The sequence below is a fragment of the Zonotrichia albicollis genome, chromosome 7 (genome assembly GCF_047830755.1).
Source record: "Zonotrichia albicollis isolate bZonAlb1 chromosome 7, bZonAlb1.hap1, whole genome shotgun sequence".
Classification (NCBI taxonomy): Eukaryota; Metazoa; Chordata; class Aves; order Passeriformes; family Passerellidae; genus Zonotrichia; species Zonotrichia albicollis.
The window spans coordinates 14517928-14542867 of record NC_133825.1 but is presented as its reverse complement, the minus strand read 5'-3'; the positions used below and the strand labels follow the sequence as shown (position 1 = coordinate 14542867).

The following is a 24940-nucleotide window of genomic DNA, read 5'->3' as shown; positions in this document are numbered from 1 at the left end:
GCCAGCGGTGTTGAGAGATTGATTTCCGGGCAGGAAACACAGATCTGTGCCTGGTTGTCTCCATCTCATTTCCATGGGGACACAGGGTATCCCTGCAGCTCTGGGTGCCATCTCCCATATTTTGGGGCTTTGTTTTGTCCCCTTTTTCCCAAAGCTGCAGGCTCACAGGGAAATGGGGAAGAGCCAAGCTCTGTGTTGTAGCCAAGGGGAAGCCCCAGCAGTGCCCAAAATCACCCCACTGCACTCTTGGTTGTACACACAGCCTGGGGTGGGTCATGGAAACTCTGAATATCCCTTAAAAAAACCCAAATCTATCCCTTATTCCAAATGGATAAGTTTGGAAAAAGTTATTCGTGCATTGGTGCTGCAGGTGCTTAGAAGAGGTGAAATGTGGAGAACACTGAAAGGGGGCCTGGATAAATGGTATCAGTGCCTGCTTCACCTGTGATAGAGTGGAGAGAGACTTTATTTAAATATATTTGTATGTATTGCCAGAGGGGGACTTTATTTAAATAATACTGTATGTATTGCCAGAGGAGCCTTGCCCATGTGCTCCAGGCTGCCCCACACCATTCCCCAGGATGCTGCAGCCTCAAGGGCAGTGAGGATGAATTGTCTTGGGGTGGGACCTGCCCTGAGCCCCTCCCTGGAGCTCAAACCCACACCAGGGGCACCTGTGCCCTCCCCAAATTTTCCTTTGAGTTCCCCCCTTGCTGCTCAGGAAGCACAGAGCAAAGTAGGGGATGCTCCTTCCTCCACACCAGCACACCCTGCATCATCATCATCACAGAGGATTTTTGGAGCCTGGCTGCATTGGCATGAAAGCACTGAGGGTTTAATGGCTTTTTTTCCCTTTTTTTCTGGCCGCACTGTGGGGGTAACGTGGCAATGGGGCTGTTTGTAGCTGTGCTACTGCCTAATGAGATTATATTTGACATGGATAATTAATTAATGGATTATTAATGCTTCTGCTTGCCTTCCCCATCCCTGAGGGTTTGGGCTGTGCTGACATGTCCTTTCCAGGCTTTTCTCTGTGCTGCACTCGTGTTCTTGTCCCATAGCAAAGGTCATATTTGAGGGTGTAATTAAAACATTTTGTAAATGGAGGCATGATTAACCTGTAACCATTGGCTGAATGGTGTTTGTTATTCATACAGAGACAAAACCTCTCTTTTAAATGCCTATTAAAACCTATTTTAATATAAAATACTTCCCTCAAAAATAGAAAAAAAGCTTTTTAGAACAGATTAAAACCCCTGTGACTCAATCTATGGGGAATTCCAGGTCAAAATCTGCCTTGGAAGTGGAGGCATCCCCATATTTCTTCCCCCTGTGAGGAGGTGGGTACAGAGGTGGGTACCGAGGCTCTTTCTCACTGCTCAGCCTTTGCCTTTGGGTGGAGCTTGTTTGGTGGGAGGAATATTTCAATGGAGCTTTGCACCACGTGTACCTTGGCTGGAAGGCTGCCTCCTTCCAGAGAAAGAAAAGCTTTCTGCCAGAAACTTTTTTTTTTTTTTTTTTTCTGGGAGGAGATAAGAAATAAATATATAAATCCTCTGTGTGGGTGGTGACAAGGTGGCAAGAAACATTATCCCAACCCCACCACTTCTCTGTGAAACTCTCCCCAAATAAATGGACCTGGGATATCACATTTCTTTCCAGATTATAATTTTAAATATTTTCATTTTAAAAACTTTTAATTAATTTATTATATTATATTAATTATTATTTATATTGTTATTTATGATATTTTATTTATGTTAATTTTATTTATATTTAATTTTTTAATCCAGTTTATTTTAAAGTCTTATTTATTTTATTTAAGTTTTTATTTTGTTTTTAAATTTTTATGTTGGTTTTATTTATTTTATTTTAAATTTTAAATTTATTTTATTTTTAAGTCTTATTTATTTAATTTAAGTTTTTTATTTTGAAGTTTTTATTTATGTTGTTTTTATTTATTTTATTTTAAAGTTTTTATTTATTTTATTTTTTTAAATAATTTTAAATTTTATTATAATTTTCTAATTATTAATTTTATTTCAAGTACAAAAATGCAGCTGGTCTTGGCCAGGTTCTCCCTTCCTGCATCCTTGCGTCAGACAGGGGCCCAGGCAAAGGGACCTTGGGCTCCACAGAGGTGAAAGGAACAGGACTGTTCTGACCTCAGCCAGGGATTTTATTCCTGCTCCTCCTCTCGGGACTGAGCAGCAATCCCTGGAAGATGAACTTCACGTGTCTTTGTGTTTTTTATCCATCCAAAGGGGAAAATGTGCCGAGGAGCCAATGTTCCACTGGCAGGCACATGGGGCTGCAAGGGGAAACCTGCCACAGCCCCAGCCAAATCACGGCAGCTATCAGAGCCTTCAGGGCTGTGTTTTCCCCCCCAAAATTCCCATTTTTTCCTGTTTTTCTGCCCAGCTGTGGCAGCTCTGCCAGCTGCACCCAAGTCCCAGAGCCATCAGCTTTTCAAGGCCCAGCTCAGGAGTGCTTCCCTTTCATTTTGGTGAAAATTGAGGGTGTTTGGGGTGATATAATTTCTATTTACAGCAGCAGGGGAGAAGCATGTGCTGGCTTGGGGCCACCACAAATAGCACTGGACATGAGAGCTCCTAAAATAATATTAATAATAATAATAATAATTTGCATGTTTTCCTTGCTGGGATGTCCCCCCTCCGGCAGAACCCCCTGATGAAACCTCTGCAGAGGGAGCACATCTGGGTTTCATTTTTACAGCTGAAGAATAGTAATTAAGATGCTTTTGCAGAGCCAGGGCTTGAAAAACTAAAAATAAAAGCCATCCAGGCACAATACCAGACCTCCAAGCAGCAGAAATTCCCTTTTTCTCCCCGTTTTCACCTTCCCAGCTCCACTGGACCCTGGGCATGGCCAAGCCCCTGCTCTGGGGAGCAGGAATAAATCATGGGCTGAAAGGGGATGGTACAGAGAAATGGGATTTTTGGCTGAAAACCCAGAAGAGCAATGGCAATGCTGACCTGTGCAGAGGGTGGCAGCAAGGGGAGGATTTCCAAAGCTCCAAAACCTACGGACATCGTGCAAAGAATCAGGCTTGGCTTTTTTTATTGCAGCAAAATGTGCATAAACCACGGAGCCCAGGCTTGGCATGACTTTCTCCTTCTATTTCTCACTTTTCTTACATGAATATTGCAGGGGAAGGGGAAAAAAAGCAGCTGTTTTCCAGCCCTCCACCACCTCAGGGTGCTTCTGGCCCCAAGCAAATGAAAAATTAATTTTCCCCAGCTCGAGCTAAAAGAGGAGATTGGGCTCAATTAAAGCACTCTCTGGCTGGTGGGGGTCATGCTGGAAAAATATCTGTGGGTTGAGGGGATGAGCAAGGCCCTGGGGGCTGGGAAATGCTCAGGAGTTCGATTTAAGAGGTCAAAAAGGAAAAAAAAGAGAAGGAATTGGGGTTTACATGGCAGGAAGCTTAATTCTGGCAGGAAGATGATAAAAAATTAATGAGATGGTCAATGTGTGGAGAGGGAAAGGCTGTTCTGGGGGAGATGCTGGGCAAGGGTAACCTAGTTTGTATCTAGTTTGTACTGAGCATCATCAGGGAGAAGAGAAAGGGAAAGGCTGGGAATGCCGAGGTAGCAGGGATGGATGAATCCCAGCTGCCATCCCCAGAGCTGAAGGGATGCTGGTGGGACTTCGGTCCTAAAGAGAGGCTTTGACACCCTGCTGGATCCCATGGACAGGGTGCACATATTTTGTCACATTCACGTTTTCTGGAAAATCCCATTTCCCAGGATTTTTCTCCTTGGGAAGCTGAGAAGCCTCAGAGAAAAAGGAAAACAATTCTTATCTCATTTGCTTCTCCTGTGTTGTGCTCATCTGGAATGGGTTTGGAGATTGTTTATCCAACAAGTGGTTGTTTCACTGGATTCTGGTGTGAATTATTCGGACTTATTGGCCAATCAGCTGTGTTGGCACTCTGGAGAGAGTCACAAGTTTTCATTATTGTCTTTTAACCTTCTGTAAGTATCCTTTCTATATTCCTTAGTATAGTTTAGTATAGCATTCTTTAATATAATATAGTACCATAAAATAATAAATTATCCTTCTGAGAACATGAAATCAGGTTCATCAGCCTTTCCTGCCACAAACACAATAACATTTCCCTTGGATGCCACAGCCACCAGGGAGCTTTAAGGCTCTGTGCTTTTGGCAAGGAAGGTTCCATGGCTTCCCACCCATGGCAGCAGGAGCCCCTCACCCCAGTGACCACCTCAGTGCTGCTGACCTGGAGCTCAGCATCTGCTGCAGCTGTGCTTGGAAAAACAGAGATTTTGGGGATATTTTCTGCTTCCCCACGGTGGGGATGTGGCCACGCCAACGCAGCTCTCCCTGCGGCATGGTTCCTAGAAGGAGAGCAAGTTTTTCCCTGCTCGTTTCCAAGACTCTGCTGCTGACAGTAGGGGCTGGAAGCCATCCAAGGCTGTCGGTATAAATCTCACTGACCTTGTTTCACCATCCCTTAACTCGCAGCTCAGCCGGGACCGGCGTCGGCTTCCACTTTCTGGCTCATTTATCCCTTTTCCAGCTTTACAGTTTGGGTTCCTGAGCTTGTCTGCTCATCCCTGGGTGGGCAAGGCAGTGAGGGGGGACTCCCAGCCACTAGAAAACCTCGCAGCAGGGCTGCCAAGGCACACATCTGGCAGGAATTTGCAGATGCAGCTGTAGCTGAGGAGAAGCGATGCTCAGAGGTGCGGCGTGATGCAGTTTGGTGGGATGAGGGAAAGATGCTTCTGTTTGGATTGGGCTGAACACTGCGCTCTGATCCCAAAAAACGCTGCCTAGGTGCCATCAGGAGATGAGCCTTGGTAAGATTTGAGCTCTGCTCCCACCATGATGTGCCTAAACAGGAGTTTGCTCCTCTCCAGAGGTTTCTTGCTGTCACACTCCTGCGGTAACACGGTGTCATCTTTGTCCTGCTGCTTCCAGGGGTTTGGCTGCAGGGGAATGGCCTCCTGTCTCAGCTGTGGCATGCTGGACCCACTGAGGAAGCAGGGAGGATGGCAGCCTTTGGAAATGTGGGATGAAGAGCAGTTGGCCATGGGGAGAGGCTTGGAAGGGATGGTTTCCCACCCTGGCTGGATCAGCTGCTTGGCACACCCAGCTCTCTCTTCTGGGTCCTGGAAAAAGGAGCTTGGGTCCTCTCAGAAATCCACAGCACCGTGTGCTAAATCCTTCATTTTCCAGCTCCAGTGAAGCCTCACCTTTAAAGTGTTGTGCTGATTCCAGTGGGTTTGGGGCCTCGTGGAAGAGCTTTGCCAGTGGCTGCCATTGTCACTTGGTTCTGTGACAGCATCCAGAATCTTTGGCATGCTGGCAGGAAGAGTTTGGTAGCAGGATATACCAGGATCAGTGTTTTACCCGGGCCAAACTTGCAGATATACAGATTAACCAGGGGGAAAAGCTTTCCAGGATAAGAAAAGCAAGACTTGGCCAAAAAAAAAAATAGAAAAAAAAAAAAAAAAAAAGAAATGTTGGCTTGTGGAGGCTCCCTCCATCTTTGGAGGTCTTAAAGTAGGGATTAGGGAGAGATCTGCCAGGAATGATCGTGCCTCGGGGCAGCCGGAGACCAGATGATGTGTGTGTGTCTGTCAGCTCCCTCCCTCCCTGCCGGCCTGCCTCCAAAATCCGGGCTCCCGCTTCTCCTGCTCCTCTCCTGGACCAGTACAACATCTCCGTGACTCCCCTTCGAGCTCTTGGACTCCTAAAATCCGCCCGAAAAGAGCTGAAATCCTGGAGAAGGGGCGCTTTCCGGGCAGGAGCAGCTGTGCAGAGGGAGGGGAGGATGCTCGGGGGTTTTCCCTCCCCTCCTGCCCCGGCGCTGCGGCAGCCGCTGCTCCCGGCTCTGATCCCGGCGTGGCTGAGGGATGAGATCATGCTCGCTCACCCACAGCCCGCCGAGCTCCATCCCTCCATCCCTCCCTCCCTCCGCAGGGCAGGGGGCGATTGGAGCCTGCTGGGGCTCCCGGTCCCCGCACGGTGCCTTGGGGATGCTTCCCTGAGCAAGCAACGCCTTGCTCTGAGCGTGGAAGCGAGTGGGAATCGAGAAAACAGAAACTTCCACAGTGAAGGGTTTGATCTGCAGCTTGGGAGAAGCTTGGATTGATCTAAAAATACAATACACAGATATTAAGCAGAAAAATCATTAACTTGTGTTTCTATAGTTGTAACTAAGAATATGCCTTAAGTGAGAAACTGCACTGATAAGAAGGTGAAGGTAGAAAACTGTATTGATAAGAAGGTGAAGGGTTTATAATGTAGAAAACTGCACTGATAAGATGGTGAAGGGTTTATAATGTAGGGGTGTGGTTGTATGGAATAAGCTGAGAGTTTAGAAGTTATAATAGAAGCATATATGTGCATGTGAGTTAGAAGCCCATTGGATAAAAATATCCACAGTGCAGTAGAAGTTAGTAAAGGTAGTAGGTTAGAAAAGCAAAATGAACCTTGTGGCATCTGTCCATTGGGTTAGAAAGTTATGTATTGCCTTGTAACAAAGAAGTTGGGACTACTTTGAGCTATGGCCGACTGCTTGCTCCTCTAAAACCTCAGTGCCTCTGAGACTGATGTTTATCTGAGCAATAAACCCTTCTGAGCCTGAAAACAGTCCCATCCTTTCATTTCTAGCAGTGACAATGATCAATGTGTTGCACCTGGGTGGGGATAAGCATCAGGTAGAGTCCCTGGCTGTGCCTCTGCCCATTTTACCTGTGCCTGGGATGCTGGGCCATCCCTCCCTGTGCTTCTTCCTTCTTCCAGCTGCTTTTAAAACCTCAGACTAACCCAAACAGCTGTAAAACACTTTCCCCCCTCCTTCTTCTCTTTTAAATTTTCTCTTTTTTTGGTGATTTGACCAGTTCTTACCAGAAATCAGCCCGTGGTGAGGAGGTGGTTGCGCAACCTGAGCTCAGGGGCAGTTGTTTCAGAGCCTTTTGGATTAACAAACAGAAGGTTTACATCTCTGGGAAGAAGACATGTGGTGAGCTAGGGCTGGAAATACAGCCCTGTCCTCTCACTCTGGTACACCCCCAGCTCCTGGCTCCCAAACCCATGATATTATGGGCAGAAAAGCCAGTTTAGGTAATTGGTGGAGATTGCTACAATTTTATTAGCCCTGATGGCCTTCCCTCCAGGAGGTTTGCACGACTGAGCAAAGCAACCACTGCCCATAAAGGCACAAAAATAGACCCAATTAAGTGGGTTTGTTGTTGGTTTTTTTGGGGTTTTGTTTTGTTTGATTTTTTTTTTCTTGTAAGAAATCCTTCCAGCCTTTTTTAAAAGTTTTTCCAGTCCCCAAAATCAAGATTAATTGTATTTGGGGGCCAAGAGCTGCATCCACTGCTGGTGGAGGGGATTTGGAACATTTCACCTGGGCCCTGGCTCTGAGTGGTGTCTGGTGGGACAGGCAGGGCTTGGACACTGCAGCACTCCAGGATGGCCAGAAATTGGCACTGCCAGATGGAAATCAGGTTTTGGGAATACTGGCTGGAGCCTCCTGCAGGAAAAGGAGCCTGATTTGGGGTTTTGGAAACAGCAGCTGTTGTCAGCTTTCTTCTCTGGGAGCTGGAAGGAAAACCTGCTCCTCCCCAGGCCTAGAGGTCACCAAAAAAATGGGAAAGTGCCCAAACCCACATCACTGGTGAATCTCCAGGCTGCAGAGGGAAGCCTTGAATCATAAAGGACTCCAGAGTGCATTACCCATGGAGGAAATGGGGGCAAGAGATAAAATAGCACCCAAGGAGGGGAAAACCAGAAAAAGGAGCCATTTGGACTCCAAAATGGAAAGGAAAAGATTAAGCCTAAAGTCAAGGAGAAGGGTGGGACAGAGTTAAAGGCTGGGAAAGGCAAAGCCGGGAGACAAAGAGGAGAATGGAGGGGCCAAAGCAGAAGGAAAGGACAAGGGGAACTTGCCTTGCTGCTTCTCTTTCCATCCTCTATAACAAGAACTGGGAAGACAAAGGCTGGAATAAACAAATTTTTCTGACTTAAATGATGGTGTATTGATAGAGATAACACCAAAATCCACACTAATATTATTATATGAATATTTCAGGCAGATAACACCAACACTTAGCGTCACTGTGTGGGTGACAAATGAACATCATCTCATCTGTAAGTCTGAGAGATCCCCTTGGAACTTGTCTTCTCACCAGGTCCAGTACGTCCCAGGTACCCAAATGTGTTTAATTATTACCTTTAGAAGGTAATAAATGAGGCAAGCTGTGTGTCAGGTCATTGCCATTGTCATTCAGCCAAGCTTTTGCTGCCAAAGCCAGATATTTGGTAACATCAGGGGAGGCATAGAGGGACTGGATGAATTCACAGATCTTGTGGATGAAGAAATAGTTTTTGCCTCTGAAAAACGGTAATTAAATGATGCTTTCCAGAGCTATTCTTCACAAGTAAAGCATGCCCTTTATTGCATGTTTCCTCATAAATCTTTTCAGCCAAACTAAGGGCTCATTCCAGCTTTGATGCTCCAGCGGGTGCGTATCTTCCAAAAGCATCCTAAATGCTCGGAGCACAAATTCTTTTTCTATCTCTTCTGCAAAGAATCTCTTGCAGATCATTTCTCCTCTTTAATTATAGATTGCACAAAGCAACAGAAGCATGAAAAGACTTAGAGTGGGAATTAAAATCTGGTTTTCTTCCAGCTTGAAATTCTCTACTTGAAGTAAGTGTATTCTTCTCTCCTTTTGGGGGAATCCTGTGTAGCTACAGGGAATTCTCGACTGGATTTTGATCACTGCAGCCTCAGCTTCTCCTCTTTGCCCCCAAACCCAACCCAGTCACCCAGCTGGAAGGCAAAGCTCTCCTCTCCTCTGGAGGGAAGCTCTGGCAGCAGGACACAGGAGAGTCATGCCTCTCCAGAAATGGCTGCAGCAGATCTCCAAGGGGTTCCCCATCTCCACCTCTGGATCCTCCTCCTGGCACCAGCAGCCCCACCACCCTCCCACACCTGCAGGGGAGGTGATCAGGGCATTTTCCCAAATACTGATCCTTTCCTACCATTCTGGGCATTGCTGTGCTGATGGAGCAAAGCTCCAGCTGGGGTCCTACCAAAGATGTCCCAAACCAGAATCCCAGTTCCTGACGGGAAGATTGCAGGCTGGCACGCTGTTTTCCCTGCTTGCCTTTTCCCTCGTGCTGTGGCCTGCGTGGCAGCTTGGATGAAAGTTCCTCAAGGCAGGAATCACCTCTTGGAAAAGATTTTGGCTTGCTTAGTGTAACCCCAAGAGCTGCTGGGCCCCACGGCAGTAAAATCCCAGCACAACCAGTACAACTGGTGTTACTGGTGGTCAGCACAGTCCCTTCCCTTCTGGAGTCCTGTCCAGAAGAACAAATTAACTGGACACAGCAAATGGAAACAGTGCCAGGAGGTTTGTTGCTCTGTACTGATGGATGCCCCAGGATCCCTGGAAGTGTCCAGGGCCAGGCTGGACAGGGCTTGGAGCACCCTGGGATAGTGGAAGGTGTCCCTGCCCATGGCAAAGGGTGGAATGAGATGATCTTCCAACCCAAACCATTCCATGGTTCCATGATGTGGGAAGTCCTTTCAGCACGGTGCTGGGTTCGTTGAGTTCTGCTGAGTTTTTTAGGGGAGTACTGGGTTTATTTGCCCCTTGTCAGGGTGATGAGGAGGAGGAGCCTGAGGAAGCACAGCACGTATTGAGCTGTGGGCTCCCAGCTCTGGAGCTGTGGTGGTGCCCTTTGGAAAACCCAAGGAGTGTGGGTTTTCCTTGGAGAGCCAGCAAGATGGCATCCAGGAGCAAGGCCAGCACCTCCTTCTGTCTGTTTGCCCCCCAAAAACAGGAGGAGAGGGAAGAAAGAAAAATTAAATGGGATCATGGAATGGTTTGGGTTGGAAAGAACCTTAAAACTCATTGCTTTCCAACCTCCTGCCATGGGCAGGGACACCTTCCACTACCCCAGGTCGCTCCAAGCCCCATCCAACCTGGCCTTGGGCACTGCCAGGGATGGGGCATCTTCAGTTTCTCTCTTAGGGATGTTTCCACATCTGGAAGATATCTCAGCTGTTTCCAAACGGGATGTTTGCCTCCAGAGCTCACACAGCGGCAGCGCCCTGAGCTGGAGGAGGGTTTGGCTCTCCCTGTGGAGCATCTCCCTCCGTGCGGGGCCGGGGGTGCGATTTGGGGACCGGGGCAGGGCAGGGGGCGCTCCCCGGCTCCCGGCGCGTCTCGCCTTTGTTCGGGCAGCGCTGGAGCCGGGCGGCCGCGGGGCGGGGAGCGATGGGGAGGCGGGATGGTGGGAGGGAGGAAAGGAAAGGGAGGGAGGGCTGCCCGAAAAGGCTTTTTTTTTTTTTTTTTTTTTTTAAATCTCCAAGAAAAGAACGATCCACAGGCAACGCGAGAACTTTCCCCCCCCCCCACTCCCCCAAACCCCCCCGCTCCGCGTCTTTAGTAAGAAAACTATGTTTAAAAAAAATTTTAAAAATTCAAAGGAATTAAATTAAAGCTAGCCCGACCTCCCACCCCCTGGCCCAGACCCGGCCCCCGGCCCGCCCCACGCCGCCCGGGAGGCGGCAGAAGCGGCGGCGGCGGGAGCGCCGGTGGCCCCGGCGGCGGCGGCGGCGGGGGTAGGCGGTCGCCGGGCGCCGCCCGCCCCGCATCCCGCATCCCGCCGGGCCCGCATCCCGCCGCCGGCCCCAGATGGATTATCTGCGGCTGGTGCTCTCCTGCCTCGTCCCCCTGCACGGCTGCCTGGCCGCCGGCAGCGCCCCAGGTACGGAGGCACGGGGGGCTGACAGGTGGCTGCGGATGGGGAGAAGGGAGAGGGATCCCGCTGCTGCTGGGGGGAGGTTTCAGTGGGAATTGGGGGAGATGGAGGCTGGGCGAGAAATAGTTGGCGTGCTTGGCGTGCGAGGGGACGTCAGCCCGAGTTCCTTCTGCTACGCTGGACGCACCCGCTTAAAACTACAAAGCGGAGCCGGGTCGGGACGGAGAAGCTGCTGTGGGGTCCGTCGGGCCCCGAGAGGCTCCCCCGGCTGGGGCGGCCCCCGCGGGATGCTCCGTGCGTGCCCACGGCCCTTTGCTCGCCGCTGTCCCCGCAGAGCTCCTCCTGTCCGGCAAGCTCAGCGAGTATGGAGTGATCGTCCCCTTCAGCACCGACTGCCGGGGCCGCTTCCTGTCGCACGTGGTGTCCGGCGAGGCGGCGGCGGGGCTCGGGCAGCCCGCCTGTGCCCCGGAGCCAGCCCCGCTCCCGGCCCGGCCCCGGCCCCGCCGCAGCCCCCCGGAGGAGCCCCCCCAGCGCCGCCTGCTCTATTTCAACGTGACGGTGTTCGGGACGGAGCTGCACCTCCGGCTGAGCCCCAACCAGCGCCTGGTGCCGCCGGGAGCCGTGGCCGAGTGGCAGGAGGATTTCCAGGTGCTGTTCCGGGAGCCCCTCCAGCAGCGCTGCCTCTTCACCGGCGACATCTCCGGCATGCCCGGAGCTGCCGTGGCCATCAGCAATTGCGATGGGCTGGTAAGCTGGGAGCTGGTGGTTGTGGTTTGTTAGTTTGAGATTTTGTTATTTTCCAGATTTTGTTAATTTCGAGATTTTCCAGTTAGTGTGCTAGTGGGTGTGGTGGGTTTTAGAGCTGGATAATCACTTACCTTTTTGCTGTGAGGTAGGATTAGGAGAAAAGTGAAGTAAGCTCGAAACTTTTTTAGAGTATAAAGAAGAAAATATTGGCAGTAGCTAAAAGAAAGAGTAATAAAAATCACAACGAAACCTTCAGAACACTTTTCTCGCTGACAATGTAAAGAAACAAAGCGTAAAATTGTCACTTCCCTAAATGCCTCCCATGCAGAGCCACCACAGGTGCTTTCTGTGTGCTGCCTGTGTTTTGGTACCTTTTCCTCCAAAGAGATGAATCCTGATGTCCTGAAATCTGAATTTTTGGTGATGCTTTAGGTGTCTGAGCCATACGTTGCCCTTTAGGCCTTGACAGCAGCTGGTTCCCTTTCCCCTGGGTGTCACCTGCCTGCTCCATCAGGGTGGTTTGTGCACCAGTATTTATTTTAAAGGCTTGGAAAACTTGCCAGCCCTGTGCCTGAAGTGCGTGCTGCCCAGATGCTGTGGCCTCCATGGGCCCAGCCTCTGGGACAGGGACCCACACTCATGGTGATGCTGTTCCATCCTTGCCCACCCGTGTTTTACCTTGAGAATGCTCTGGAAACTTTTCCTCTGTGTTTCCCGCCTCTTAAATGATGCTGTGTGAGCTGCAGCTCCTCCTGAAATCACTGCTAGCTGCAGTCTGGCTCCCACCAAGGATCTTTTTGCAGGAGGATGTCTTTTTCTTTTTTTTTTTTCTCCCTAATCACTCAGGGGCTGGGAGGCTCTTGGCTTTCTGAGCACAGTTCAGCATCAGTAACTTGCTGCCACAGCGCTTTAATTCCTTTAAATGGCTCTGTTACCTCATTATCCCCAGCATCTGCTCTGCCTGTGGATTCCCTACCTTTGATACACTTGGGGAAGTGCATATTTTTTAATACCCTTGGCCCGTTGCCCTTCAGATTTCCTTTGAGCCAATTTAAATCTTGTTTTAGATGCCAGAGTTTGCTGTTTTCTCCTGGTGCCACTTAAACTTACTGCTGGGTTGGAAGAAATGCCTTTTTTTGGGCCTTTTTAAAAATATTTTTTGTATATATTTCTTTTTTAGTTGCTTTATTCTGAGAGCTCCTTAAGCCAATTTTGGCCACCAGCACAAACAATTTGGCATTCCTTTCTTTTTATACAGTGCCTGATGCTACTGTACAAGCAGAAATGATAGAGCAGCACAGCTAGAAATACGTCTTTCGCCTACGTACAGGAATTAAATTTTTTTAGCACATAATCCACACCTTTTGAAGCATCCTTTTGGGAATGGGCTGAGGCTGTGGACTCGCAGACATTTCTCTGGGACATGGATTGTGCTGGGGCTGGCCAGTGTGGGCAGGCTTGGAAGCTTTAAAGGCATTTCCTACAGACCCAGCAGAGAGTGCCGAGTCTGGAGCAGAGAGCAGGGTTTGGAGCACAGAGCAGGGTTTGGAGCGTGCAGGTTCCCTGGCAGATCTCATTCCCTTTGGCATCACGAGCTAAAGGATGCTGGAGGCCACTGGCAGCTGATCTGTGTCCTGCTGTGGCACAGCTCTGGGAGTTTTCTTCCCCAGAGCCCGCTCTATTGTTAGTGTCAGTCCCAAGCAGGCTTTAATTTAACTTTTCCAGGCTTTCCTATGCTTTAGCCCCACGTTTTCCCCTCGCAGCCCCTGGCACACCTTGTTGGTTGTCATTCTTTTTGCCCTTGTTCCAGCTGGGTTAGGGTGTAGCTTGTACCACAGGATGCTTTTCCATGTGGATTTATGCAGCCATACCCTGCCACCCATGGGTAAGTCCACCCTTTTAAGCTCATGTAAAGGAAGAAGTAACTTTTCCTCCATGATAAAGATTTTTTTTTCCCGATTTCCCACCATAAATTTATTGCTGAGTGGCCAACGAATCAATATCCTGGCTTCCACCAGGAATTTCCAGAGCTGGTCTGGTGAGGGACACGAGGCTGAGGGGACAAGCAGGTGCTCAGCTCCCTTGCCCTCGTGATAAATCCAACATCACAGTTGGTTTCTCTTTTCCATGGGCTTTCTGCTGTTTGGCCCTCTGGCTTAAGTAAGTCTGACATCTTCAATCTGCTCAGGATCTCAGCTTTGGAGGAGTGAGGAGATCAAGAGGATTCCCTAAAAGCAGTGAAAAGAGCTTGATTTAGGAAACAAAGTAAGAAACAGAACCAAATCCTGGTTCTAGGAGTGGATGGGATGGGAGGTTGATGTTGATGACCTGAGAAGCAGACAAGCATCTGGGAGGGATGTACGTGGTCGGGAATGTTGCTGATGGGCTGGAGGAAACTCTTCCATGGGCAGGGACCCTGGAATTGCTGTGGACTTTAGCTGGGAGTTGTCCATGACCTTTGGAAGGGGATTGTGGCTCCTGCATCCGGGATAGCGCGCGTGGGAGGCACAGGGCCGCCGCTTCCTTGGCAGAGGAAGCGCTCCGGGATGCTGCGGATGAGAGCTGTGTACACAGAGAGATTAGGCTGTGTATAAACGGAGACTGAGATTATAAATAACAGGGGGGGGGAGTGCAGGAGAGGAAGAAAAAAACCCCAAAACCTGAACCCAGTTCGTGAAAAAGAGAGTCCACCCAAAGTCTTTCCTAAATCCATATTCAGCCGTGCAAGCGAGCCGATGCTTTTCCCAGATGCCAAAGCCGTGGCACCTTCCATGGCTGTCGTTCCCTGCGGGCACCCACGCGTGAGAATCTGGCCTTGCATGCTTTGCAGGGGTGTCTCGTACCAGGGTGGGAAGGTGCTGTGGCCCATAATGTAATTTCAAAGCCGATCTAAGCCACCAAATTCCTGACTGGTAAAGCAGCGTTAGGCAGGAATCTCTGCCGGCGGACACGTCTCGCTGCAGTGGAGGCATCCCAGATTATTTCCCACCGGCTTCAGCAGCGTGTGGTCGACCTTGCTTCCTTCCTGCTTTGCTGGTTTGCAGGCATGGGTGGAGGATTATCACCCACAGACACCATATTTGTGTGCCTGGCTTTGCCCTGGGGTGATTTGCTGTAGTGCTGCAAACTGTGGAGCCAGCGTTTTCCATCCCTGTGGCCCTGGCTTGCTTCAGATGGGTGGCAGCAGATAAGCAGGACCCAAAAGCCCTCAGTAAAAGAAACAGTAATTAGTGGGCAACAGGGGGAGAAACAGCCCCCCAAAATGATGCCCCACTGAAGAAAGGGTGGCTTGGTCTTCCAGGATTTTCCTTGCAGTTCCTGAGTGGCAGGATTTTTCTGAAGAAAAGGGTGTGAGATGTCCCTTTGGTCACATAGATCCCACTGGCCTCAACTGGTGTGGGTGTTATATGGATATGAGGGCTTTTCTCCCAGGTGATAATCCCAAATTCTGGCAGTGAGATGCAAACCAGGCCCTGTTGGGGCTGAAAACCCAATTAATTAATTAGTGCCGAGCGTGTCTTCATGCCCTCACTCCACCAGGAGCTACATTTGAGCTCACCTGGCAAAGCCTGGTCTGTAGCCACCCCAAAAACCTCTCACCTAGCACAAAGAACAGGGAAAAGGAGTCAAGGAAGACAAAGTGCTGCGTTTGATGGGCTGCAAAGCCTGTGCTGCAGAGAGGCATGAAAATAGTGGTGGAGCATCTCTGGACCATGCCTGATGCCCTCTGAATGGAAGGGGAGTGTGGTTATCTGTGGTGTCTGTGTTCACACTGCCTGGTTTTCCAGGACTTTTGTCCTAATTATGTGTGAATCTTAGAGGAAAAATACATACTGTACATGCAGCTGGATTTCCCCCTGCTGTTAGCTTCCCTGGTCGAGTGCAGCAGCTTTATTAATTTTTCCACATCTCAGCTGGGTAAAGTGTCAGAATTTCCTGAATTCTTGTGGGAGTTGGAGCTTTTTACCCAGCAGTGGAGGAGGAGTTTCTTACTCAGGGTCCTGGGAGTCCCCTTAGTGAGGCAGGGGTTCATCTCTCCCTTAGCCTGGGGAGGCACAGGAGAGCTGGAGAAGACACTTCACCCTCTGTGAGGGTGAGTTTGGTGTATGTGTTCCCTCTTTCCAGTGGAATTGTCTTTAAAGGGCCATTTTCTGGTTGGGGAGTGCCTTCACTGAGAGCTGCAGACAGCAGCTCATGTTAGGAAAAGCAGTGGTAACAGTCCCGCCAATTGATTTAATTTGATTTGGTATTATTAAACCAAATTAAAATCAAGGCTAGGAAGCATATGGCTAATTGATCACCGAGGATGGGATTGAACTCTTGGAAAAAGCCCAAGAAAAGCTAAGTGGGACTTTTTGGGTGGCATCTGACCTTTTCTGCTGCCTCTCTACCGTTATAACCCTCCCAAAATGCTGAAACACAGCCTGAGCTGCTCCTCTTTGTGGGCAGGCAGGTTGGTGCATGCCTCTTGCAATGGTGTTTTTTGGGTTGGTTTAGTTTTTTAATTTATTTTTGTGAGTGCCAGGGTGACCACTGCAGCTTCTGTTTCATTTCTTGGGCTGCTCTGATCAGATGGACACAAAAATCCCAGCATTGTCCCCTTTGCCCTCAGCCATCCCCGGAGTCGGCGGCGCGCTGCATCCCGCCTTTGGGAGAAAGTCTGGGCTGCTTTATTCCTTGAGCCAGATATAATTAGTCACGAGCTGTAGAGCAGCTCAAACCCAAGTGGGCTGTGGCTTGGGACCAGGCTCTTTCAGGTTTTAATCCAGCCTTGCAGCACAGCTTTCCTCTGGCCGCCTGACTCAGCAAGTCCTGGCTTTGGCCCTAAACCCATAAAGCGGCTTTGGGGTGCCTGGCCCCGAGTGAAACGCCCCGTGGCTGGGCTGGGAGGGGGTGGTGGTGTCCCAGAAGAGCTCCTCCTGGGGCAGGGGCTGCTTCTGCTCCTTCTCTTATTGTATAATGAAGGGCAATGTTTCAGAGCTGGGAATGAGGAGAATTTCTTCATGGAAGGGGTTGTGAGGTCCGGGCACAGGTTTGTGTTCCCCATCCCTGGAGGGACTGAAAAGATGTATAAATGTGGCACTTGGGGATGTGGTTTAGTGGTGGCCTTAGCAGTGCTGGTCAATGGTTGGGCTCAATGATCTTGGAGAGCTTTTCCAACCTAAGGAATTCATGATTCTGTGCCCTGCCCCATCATCATGGCCTCACTCAGCCATCACTGAGCCTGACTGGTGGTTTAACTCCCTGGCTTGTTCCCTGCCTCATCACCACCACCCTGCCTGGTGCCCTGGTAAAACCTGGCTGTGTTCTTCATCTCCTTGGCTGAGGATGGGGGCACAATCCCTGGCTGCCCCGGTTTGACCTGGATGTCTCCTGTGGGAAGAACCTGAGATACATGTGTCAGGCAAGGACTTGGATTCTTCAGGAAGGAGGTGAAACAAAACCTGCCAAAACCCCACTTTGCAGTGGAGTTAAGCAGTTAATGAAACCCAAGTAGAGCAGGAAATTTGGTGGAATCCAACAGATTGGCCAGTGCCTGATGAATCCAATGGGATGTGAACACAAAGAGGGTCCAAAGAGCAAGGTGGGTTTGGAAGAGCCCCAGCCTCTGTCCAAAACACATCTCTGTATATATTTTATTTTATTTTATTTTATTTTATTTTATTTTATTTTATTTTATTTTATTTTATTTTATTTTATTTTATTTTATTTTATTTTATTTTATTTTATTTTATTTTATTTTATTTTATTTTATTTTATTTTATTTTATTTTATTTTATTTTATTTTATTTTATTTTATTTTATTTTATTTTATTTTATTTTATTTTATTTTATTTTATTTTATTTTATTTTATTTTATTTTATTTTATTTTATGAGGACCGTTCCAACACCCCAGCACCCTTATGAGGACTCACTCCAGTATGTCCACGCTGCTGGAGGCTTTGCTCCAGGAACAGATCCAAATGTTCTGCTGGTGCTTTCCAGGCAGCCCTTCAGCAGCAGGGGAAGGGACACGCGCGTGCGCCACGAAGGGAGCTGGGAAAAATGCCGAGCTGGGGGGGCTGCCCTGGGAGAGAAGCCAAATCCTGGTGATCCTTTTCCTTGCCCGAGGTCTGAGCTGGCTGGCGCTGCGGGGTGTGAGCACTCAGGCTGATGTAAGGGGGATTTGATGGGAGCTTGGTGTTAATTAGGAGCAGGTCGGTAGCCAGGACAACATTTCCAGCGATGTTTGCCCTGTCATTCATCTTCCCTGTGTTTGGGAGGTGGACTTGTAATGCTTTCCAGCTTCTGCTCCAACGGGATTCCCCTCTGTTAATTCTCAAGTACTTTGTGGGGCAGAGAGAATGGTTTCTCTTTCCTTCTTCTTGTTGCAGCTCGTTGTGTCAGTGAAATAGCAGATATCCTAAAGGCACTGTGGGAATGGAATGGGAAGGGTTCAGGGAGGCTCAGGAGTGTCTTGGGAGCCCCTTCAGCCTTGTATCCCTGAGTTCAGGGTCCAGCACAACTCCTAGATGAGACAGAACTGACTTTTGTAGCCATATAAAGACACAAATTGAATTGGAGCCAGGTTAGGGTTTTTTTTTGTTGCTTGCGTTTTCCTTACTTTTTTTTTTTCCCCATCTACATGAGAAATTAAGGGTTGTCATAGATGAACATGGTATTAGAACCATCCTGATGTCATGGAGTAGGATCAAAACAAGATTATTTGGGATGCCTTTCCCATTTGTGTGTGCTCTACATTAATCTTTAACAAGCATAGTGAGTATGTTTGTCCCCCTACAGTTACATAAAACCACACCATTTCCCCCCTCTTTTCCTTGTTTCTTTGTGGAGTCCAGGCTGGCCTGATTCGGACAGATAGCAATGAGTTTTTCATCGAGCCCCTGGAGAGGGGCCAGCAGGACATGGAGGAGCACGGCAGGGCCCACGTGGTCTATCGGCGCTCAGCCATCCGGCAGGACAGCGCCGAGCCACCCCACGACCTCCACCCCGAAGGTAGGGGCTGCTGGAATCCAGTCTATCCCAGAAACTGGTAATCAATATTTCACCTGGGGAGAGGACTTCTCCTTCTATGAGCCCTTGTATATCTCACCTTGTGGCTTCAGGCTCAGTTTAACTGCTAAAGTCAAGAAGAAGGAAAGGGAATGCTGGGCTGGAGGTGCTGCAGCCTAGCTTTGATCACCTGTGTTGTGAGATTGTTGAGGTACTGGAGGTTGTTGTCCAGAGAAGCTATGGCTGCCCCTGGATCCCTGGAAGTGTCCAAGGCCAGGTTGGATGGGGCTTGGAGCAGCCTGGGACAGTGGAAGTTGTCCCTGCCCATAACAGGAGGTGTAACTGGGTGAACTCTAAGGTCCCTTCCAACCCAAACCATTCTGCGATAATTCTACAAAATGTGGCCTCAATTTGACTTTTTCACAGATCATAGAATCATTTAGGATGGAAAAAACATTTAAGGTTCTCAAGTCCAATCATTAACATATCTTTTGGTGCTGGTCTTCACAATTCAGAGCCATTCAGAGCTCACCTGCCACTGGGCGAGCTGGACCTCAGTATCCCATTAGATTTAAATCTCATATCTGCTTTCCCTACTGAATTCCTACTTCTGTGGAGCCTCACCATGGTGTCAGGCCACCTCAAGGGCTCTTTCTTTTCCTGCCCAGGGCCCGGGGTGCAGGTGGGTGAGCTGCCCAATTCCCTGGAGCTGCTGGCGGAGCGGCTGGGGGACGCGGAGCGCAAGCGGCGCCACGCCAGGAAGGACGACTACAACATCGAGGTGCTGCTGGCCGTGGATGACTCCGTGGTGCGCTTCCATGGCAAGGAGCATGTCCAGAACTACGTCCTCACCCTCATGAACATAGTAAGGCTCGGCTCTGGGGGATGTGGATCCCACCCTGCCCTGGGTTTTAGTGCTCTTCTGGTGCTGCAGATCTGTTATCCTGGGAAGAGAAATGGGTTTGGGAGGGGGAGCAGTGCTGCAGGAAGGGCTGTGCCTTCACACCGCCGGCTCTGGTGTTTAACAGCTGTGGGAATTGGAGGGATGGAAAGCAGAGCTCTTTGATGGCCATCTCCATCACCTTCCTCTTGCCAATGGCAGGGTTTGGCGTGTCAGTGCTGTCACTGTCTGTCACCTGAGTCCAAAAGTTTATCCTGGCTGAGAACATTTCCTCCTTGTCACTGAAGTCTCAGGAAACGCTAGAAAAGAGAATGGTCATGGCTTACTTAGTTAGAAATGACCAATCTGTAATTTGTTTTGCAGTGATGATGTTAATGATTTATTCTGAATACTGTTTGTTGGTAGAGGAAATATTTTTATAGGTTTTCAGGAGCTTTTTGGAAACATGCACCTGGATAACCATTCAGGATATGTTTGAAAAGGAGTTCAGAGCAGCTTTACAGGTCCTGCACCCTTCCTCACTCTGAGGCACGGGGCAGACTGTGGTGGTTCCTTACACATCTTTTCATTCCTTTCTAAGATAAAAACATCCATATTCCCTGAGTCGTGAGAGATGTGGAAGGATCAATATTTATTCATCCAGTCGTCTTGTGGGAGGTTTGCTCCTCCAGAACCTGAATGACTGCAAATAAGATCTATGCTCAAGGACCTCTTCCTCTCTCCCAGTTTTGTTTTGTTTTCCATGCTTTATTATCACCTCTATCTATTTAATTTTCTTTAAGTGTTCCTTGACATAGTGATGGGAAATGTTCAAAAGACTCAACCAGCTCTGGAATGGTCAAGTTATAAAGATGCTCTTGGGTGCTTGGTTGTTGCTTTGGACATTATTTCTGCCACATGGCCAGCAACGAAGGGGGAATTATCAACACAGGTGGGGGGAGGATTTGTGTGATTAAAGGGTGATGAGGTGAAGGATGAGTGAAGTGGCTGGTCCTGAATAGGGAAAGTGTTGAAGAAGCAAACACCTTCATCACAATGTTTTATTCTCTGGCACGTTATCGCAATGCCTGTTGCCCGATGTTCTCAGCATCACTAAAATTCACTTTCCGAACATTAAATTAAAGGGAAGCCACCGTGTTCCCTGCTCTGCCCTCCGGCTCTTCCCACGTTTCGGGGGTCGGAGATGATGTCATTTTTCCTTTCAGATCCTGGGGGGGAAGGGGGCTCGGGATGGCCAGTTTGAGCCCCAGGGATTGTCAGCTCTAATCAAAAGGTCGATTTTCGGGCGCATTTCATGGTTCCTATCCCGCGGGCAGGACTTTTCAGGGAGTGAATGCACGGGATGCTGCGCTGGGAGAAGGGAGGACCCGCTGCCTATTCAATTAAAGGCGGCGCTGGAGACTTTAATGAGGGGGGGGAAACCTCAGGATAATACAGGCAACAAATACTTCTCCCCAGCTATTATTTCCTTCTATATATTCTCTCCCTCCACCCCCTTCGCCTTCTTTCTTTCTGGTTTTTAGTGCGTTCTCTTTCCAGCTTTGCCGTGACCTCCGTCCGCCTCCTCTTCCCTTGGCGCCACCTCGTTTCCTTACCGGCTCAGATTGCCTTAAAACACCCAATTCAGCAGAAAAAAGAGAGTTCTGCTTTCTGGCCTGGGTGGCAGAGGGAGGGAGAGAGAGGAGGAGCCTGCTGGGACCACACAGCTGAACATTAATCCCATTAGTTGGAGGCAAAGGGAAGAAGGATGAGAGGCTTGGCCAGCCCTCTAACGAGGAAAGGACTTAACGAGCTGGCCTGGAGTATGTCAGGGAGCCAACTGGGAAAGTTTTCCTGTCTAGGAGCTCTCCTATCAAGATATATCCCAAGGAACGGGGGCAATGGGTTTGGGAGTAATGATAAACTCTCCTGGCTTTCCCTGAGGTCTCCACTGAGTGCTGAAGGAGCAGTGGGACGCGGATCCCTTCCCAGCGCTGCTGTAGGTAGGGTCCCGGGGCTCTTCCCAAGACACAAAACCCTTTATTAGGAACTCTGTGTTGGCTGAAGCTTGGTGATAAATGATTTGTCACGGAGGAGGTTTTTTATGAAAAGAAACAAACCCCACAGCCCTTATTTCATTGCCAGAGATGTGGATGCTTTTTAGTGAAGGGCACTGTGTCCATCCTGGGAGGCTGACATGAGGATGACTGCTCCTTTTGTGCACCTAAGAGCTTCCCTGCAGGCAGGCTGCCTTCCCTGCTAGCTCCCAGCCTGCATTCCCAGCCTGCCCTTCCCTTCTTGGCTCAGATGCTGTCCAGGAATTTGGGGTCAGGTTGGAGTGAGTGGGAAAGGCACAGCTCCCCCTCTGCCATCAGTAGCTGAGCTTATCTCTGCTCTGAGCTGAGCTTTGCTCTGTCCACCTAACCAAAACTGGTCTGTTGGGCTCTTGGGATGAATGTTGGGTGATGTGGTGCCTCTGGAAAGCCATTCCCCTCTCTTGCTTGCTGCCTGTGGCAGGGGTTGTGATGCTACAGAAGAAAAATTGGGATCCCCCAGATGTGGTGGCTGCTGAGATCAAGGGCTGGGAACCAGAAGGGGACGCAGCACCTTGAAAAAGAGGAGGAGAGGAAATACTCAGTGCTCAGCTCTGCTTCCCAGTCTCTTGCCTTCAGGGAGTTGGGCTTCTTGGTTTTCTCCACCAGACTTCCCACTGCTCATCCCTGATCCTTTCGGGTCTGGGGTGGCTCTACTTGGAGGGGAGAAGCCAAACTGTGGCTGTGTTAAACCTGGCCCTGGCCTCAAGTGGGCTCCTGGGCTTTTGTCTGAAATTGCCCATGATTTGGTTAAGGATGCAAAGGTTTTTGGTGTTTTCCCATTGTTTCGGGTTACTAGGGAAACCCCATGAGTCAGAGCCCTCTCCAGGCTGGGACTTGCCTGGCTCCAGATGAAATTATTGTTCTCAAGGGCAGAGCAACAAAGAGTGCTACTGAGACCCCACAGAAGAGGAGGTTTGGGAACAAAAATTAAACCTTCAGCTTTAATTTTAACCTGTGAATGTTGTTTTCCTTAGGTGAGGGGTTTATGAGCCACTTCCTTGGTAACTGATAATAACAAAAATACCTCTGATATCTCTCATGTGTCCATGCACTTTTCCCTACCCTCTGTATAGGCTTACATGTTTGTTGCTATTTTTCTGGGACAACATTCCTTGTTCTGTAGGGAGCTCTGATCAAATCTAGTCTTGCCCTGCAGAACAATTCTCCCCTTCCTCTCTTCCTCCCCACAGATAATGTGGGTCAGCCCTCACAGAGGTGACATTATGCATTATACAAGCCCAAAAATGTGGTAAGGGAGACTTTCCCCTCCCTTCCTAACCCCCCAGCCCCAGCAAAGAGGCTCAGGGTGAATCCACCAGCGTAAAAACCGAGCAAGGGAATAAAAGAAAGGAGTTTAAAGATGACTTGGCTGTTCCGAGTAAGCGATCCCGGCGTTTTGAGATGTCAGCTATTCTGCTGCTTTGGCAAATTCTTCTCATGTCTCTCCCTTTGTTTTCCTTCCCTGAAGAACAGCGAGGTCTAGACCTCGTTGCCAGTGCGGTTTTGCTGTCGGGATCTCGTGTCTGGGGCTGCCGGCTCGGGGCTGGCCGGGCTTTGCAGGGATTTGGGGAGGCAGCCTGCCCTGCTCTCAGGGAGGAATGTTCCTGTCACTGGAAAGCAGTGCCACTGCCTCCTTGGTGTTGCAGGGCTTGGGGCCAGTCCTATGGGGTGGTTGTTCCTGCTGGTTTGCCCTTAACTCACAGCGAGCCTTAAGGGCTGGGCTCTTTATAGGTGGGAAAATTCCATTTTAAATGAAAGAGGAGAGCATTTATTGCCAGGTGATGGTGTGAAACAGGCTGAGCTTTGATGAGAGGGATAAGAAGATCTTTATCCCATAGCTTCAGGGATGTGGGTTATAAAAATTGATATTTTTTTACTGGAGCCCTTTGCTGAACAGCTGTTTTTGGGGGAAGGGGTTTCTCTGAAGACACTGGCATCTGCAGGGGGCAGGGGGAGCTGTGCCAAGCCTGCACAGGCGAATTCCCATTTCTCTCCAGGTGAATTCCCATTTCCAAGGTGATGCTCAACCCCTCCAGATCCATCCCCACTTCTTCCACAAGCCCTGCAGCACTTGGGGGAATCTGGCCCTGCTGATGTTCCCCCCCACCCCAAAATTTGGGGCCTGCAGGGTTGCAGCCCTGGCAGCAGCCAGCACCAAGCCCTTTTGGTATGATTCTTTCCCCCCCCTCAATCAATTATTTATATCTGGCTGTGAAGGGAGGTCTGTAGCCTTGGGCAGTGTGGTTCCACATCTGCTTTCTGAATTAACCCTAAAGGTCACTGCTGAACTGGTATCTGTTAGCAGATCCCTGCCTAAACCCTGAACTAAACAGGGGCTGGGCTTTAGGTTAACTCTTCATGTCAGAGGCTGAAATGGAGCACCAGGGAAGGCTGAAATGGAGTACCATACTGAGGGAGCACCAGGCCCCTGTGAGCTGGAGCAGAGTGGGATTTAGCCCTGCTTTATAAGGAAGATTTATGGAATTAAACCCCATCTTGGAATAATACAGCAGGATCTACTGAGCATCCTGCCAAAATATCCTGTGCAGCTGGGAAGGGAGAGGTCTGTGCTGCTCCACGTGGTGCTCCCTGCCACAGCAAGGTGAGGTTGTGGTTGGTAGAGGGGTCCCTAAGGCAGGAATGTGGCTCATCCTGATAGATTGAGGGGTCCTCAGGAGCAGGCAGCAAGCAGCAGAGCGCTGGTGGACAACCATAGAATCCTTAAATCATGGAAAGGTTTGGAAGGGAGATGAAAGTTCATTCTATTCCTACCCCCTGCCATGGGCAGGGACACCTTCCACCATCCCAGGCTGGTCCAAGGCAAATCAAACCCGACCTTGGACACTTCCAAGGATGTGGCAGCCACAGCTTCTCTGGGCAGCCTCTGCCAGGACCTCACCTCCCTCAGTTCCTTCCCAATATCCCATCTAACCCATCCCTCTGTTCCTTTCCAATATCCCATCTAACCTTCCCCTCTCTCAGTTTGGAGCTCCAACTCCTGGCAGCTGCTGGGGCTGAAGGAAAAGGTGTGAAGGTTTGGGAAAATGAAGGAAATGGTTGTGTTTCCTGTCCTGTTCCCCACACCACCCCCCAGCCCTGCATCTCTTCAAGCATGGCTTTTATTTCTCCCTCTCTTCCTGCTTTCCCACTCTGCCACATTACCAATATTTTTGATCAAACTTAGGATGTGGGATTTTTCTGAGATGCCAAAGCCTCCTACATGCTAAAACCCAGCCTGACATCCCTGGGGATCTGCATCTCCTTGCTGGGCTGGATCCTTCACGCCTCAGTGGGTCTGGAGCCTGAGTAATGTTTGCAGCTGCAACACTGCGTGACCTTCCACCCTTCCGTGCACATCCCCAAAAAAATAGGGTTGGCATCAGAAAAAATCCATCATATCCTTATTATTCTTACAAAAGGGGGAAGGGTGAAGGGGCATTCCACCCACAG

General features: G+C 49.4%; 1 protein-coding gene across 3 annotated transcripts in view; it reads left to right on the top strand.

Annotated features, from left to right (window-relative positions):
• The first annotated feature begins 10453 nt into the window (after positions 1-10453).
• ADAMTS14 (ADAM metallopeptidase with thrombospondin type 1 motif 14) overlaps positions 10454-24940 on the top strand; it is a 32134-nt gene continuing 17647 nt past the window's right edge. Inside the window, exons 1-4 of one of the 3 annotated variants that reach the window (XM_074544354.1) lie at positions 10454-10779; positions 11108-11520; positions 18361-18517; positions 19183-19379. In XM_074544354.1, the coding sequence (XP_074400455.1) occupies positions 10707-10779; positions 11108-11520; positions 18361-18517; positions 19183-19379 (840 nt within the window). In that variant the 5' untranslated portion in view covers positions 10454-10706. The remainder of the gene's footprint in view (positions 10780-11107; positions 11521-18360; positions 18518-19182; positions 19380-24940) is intronic. The other 2 variants (XM_074544353.1, XM_074544352.1) reach the window with 2 other exon arrangements.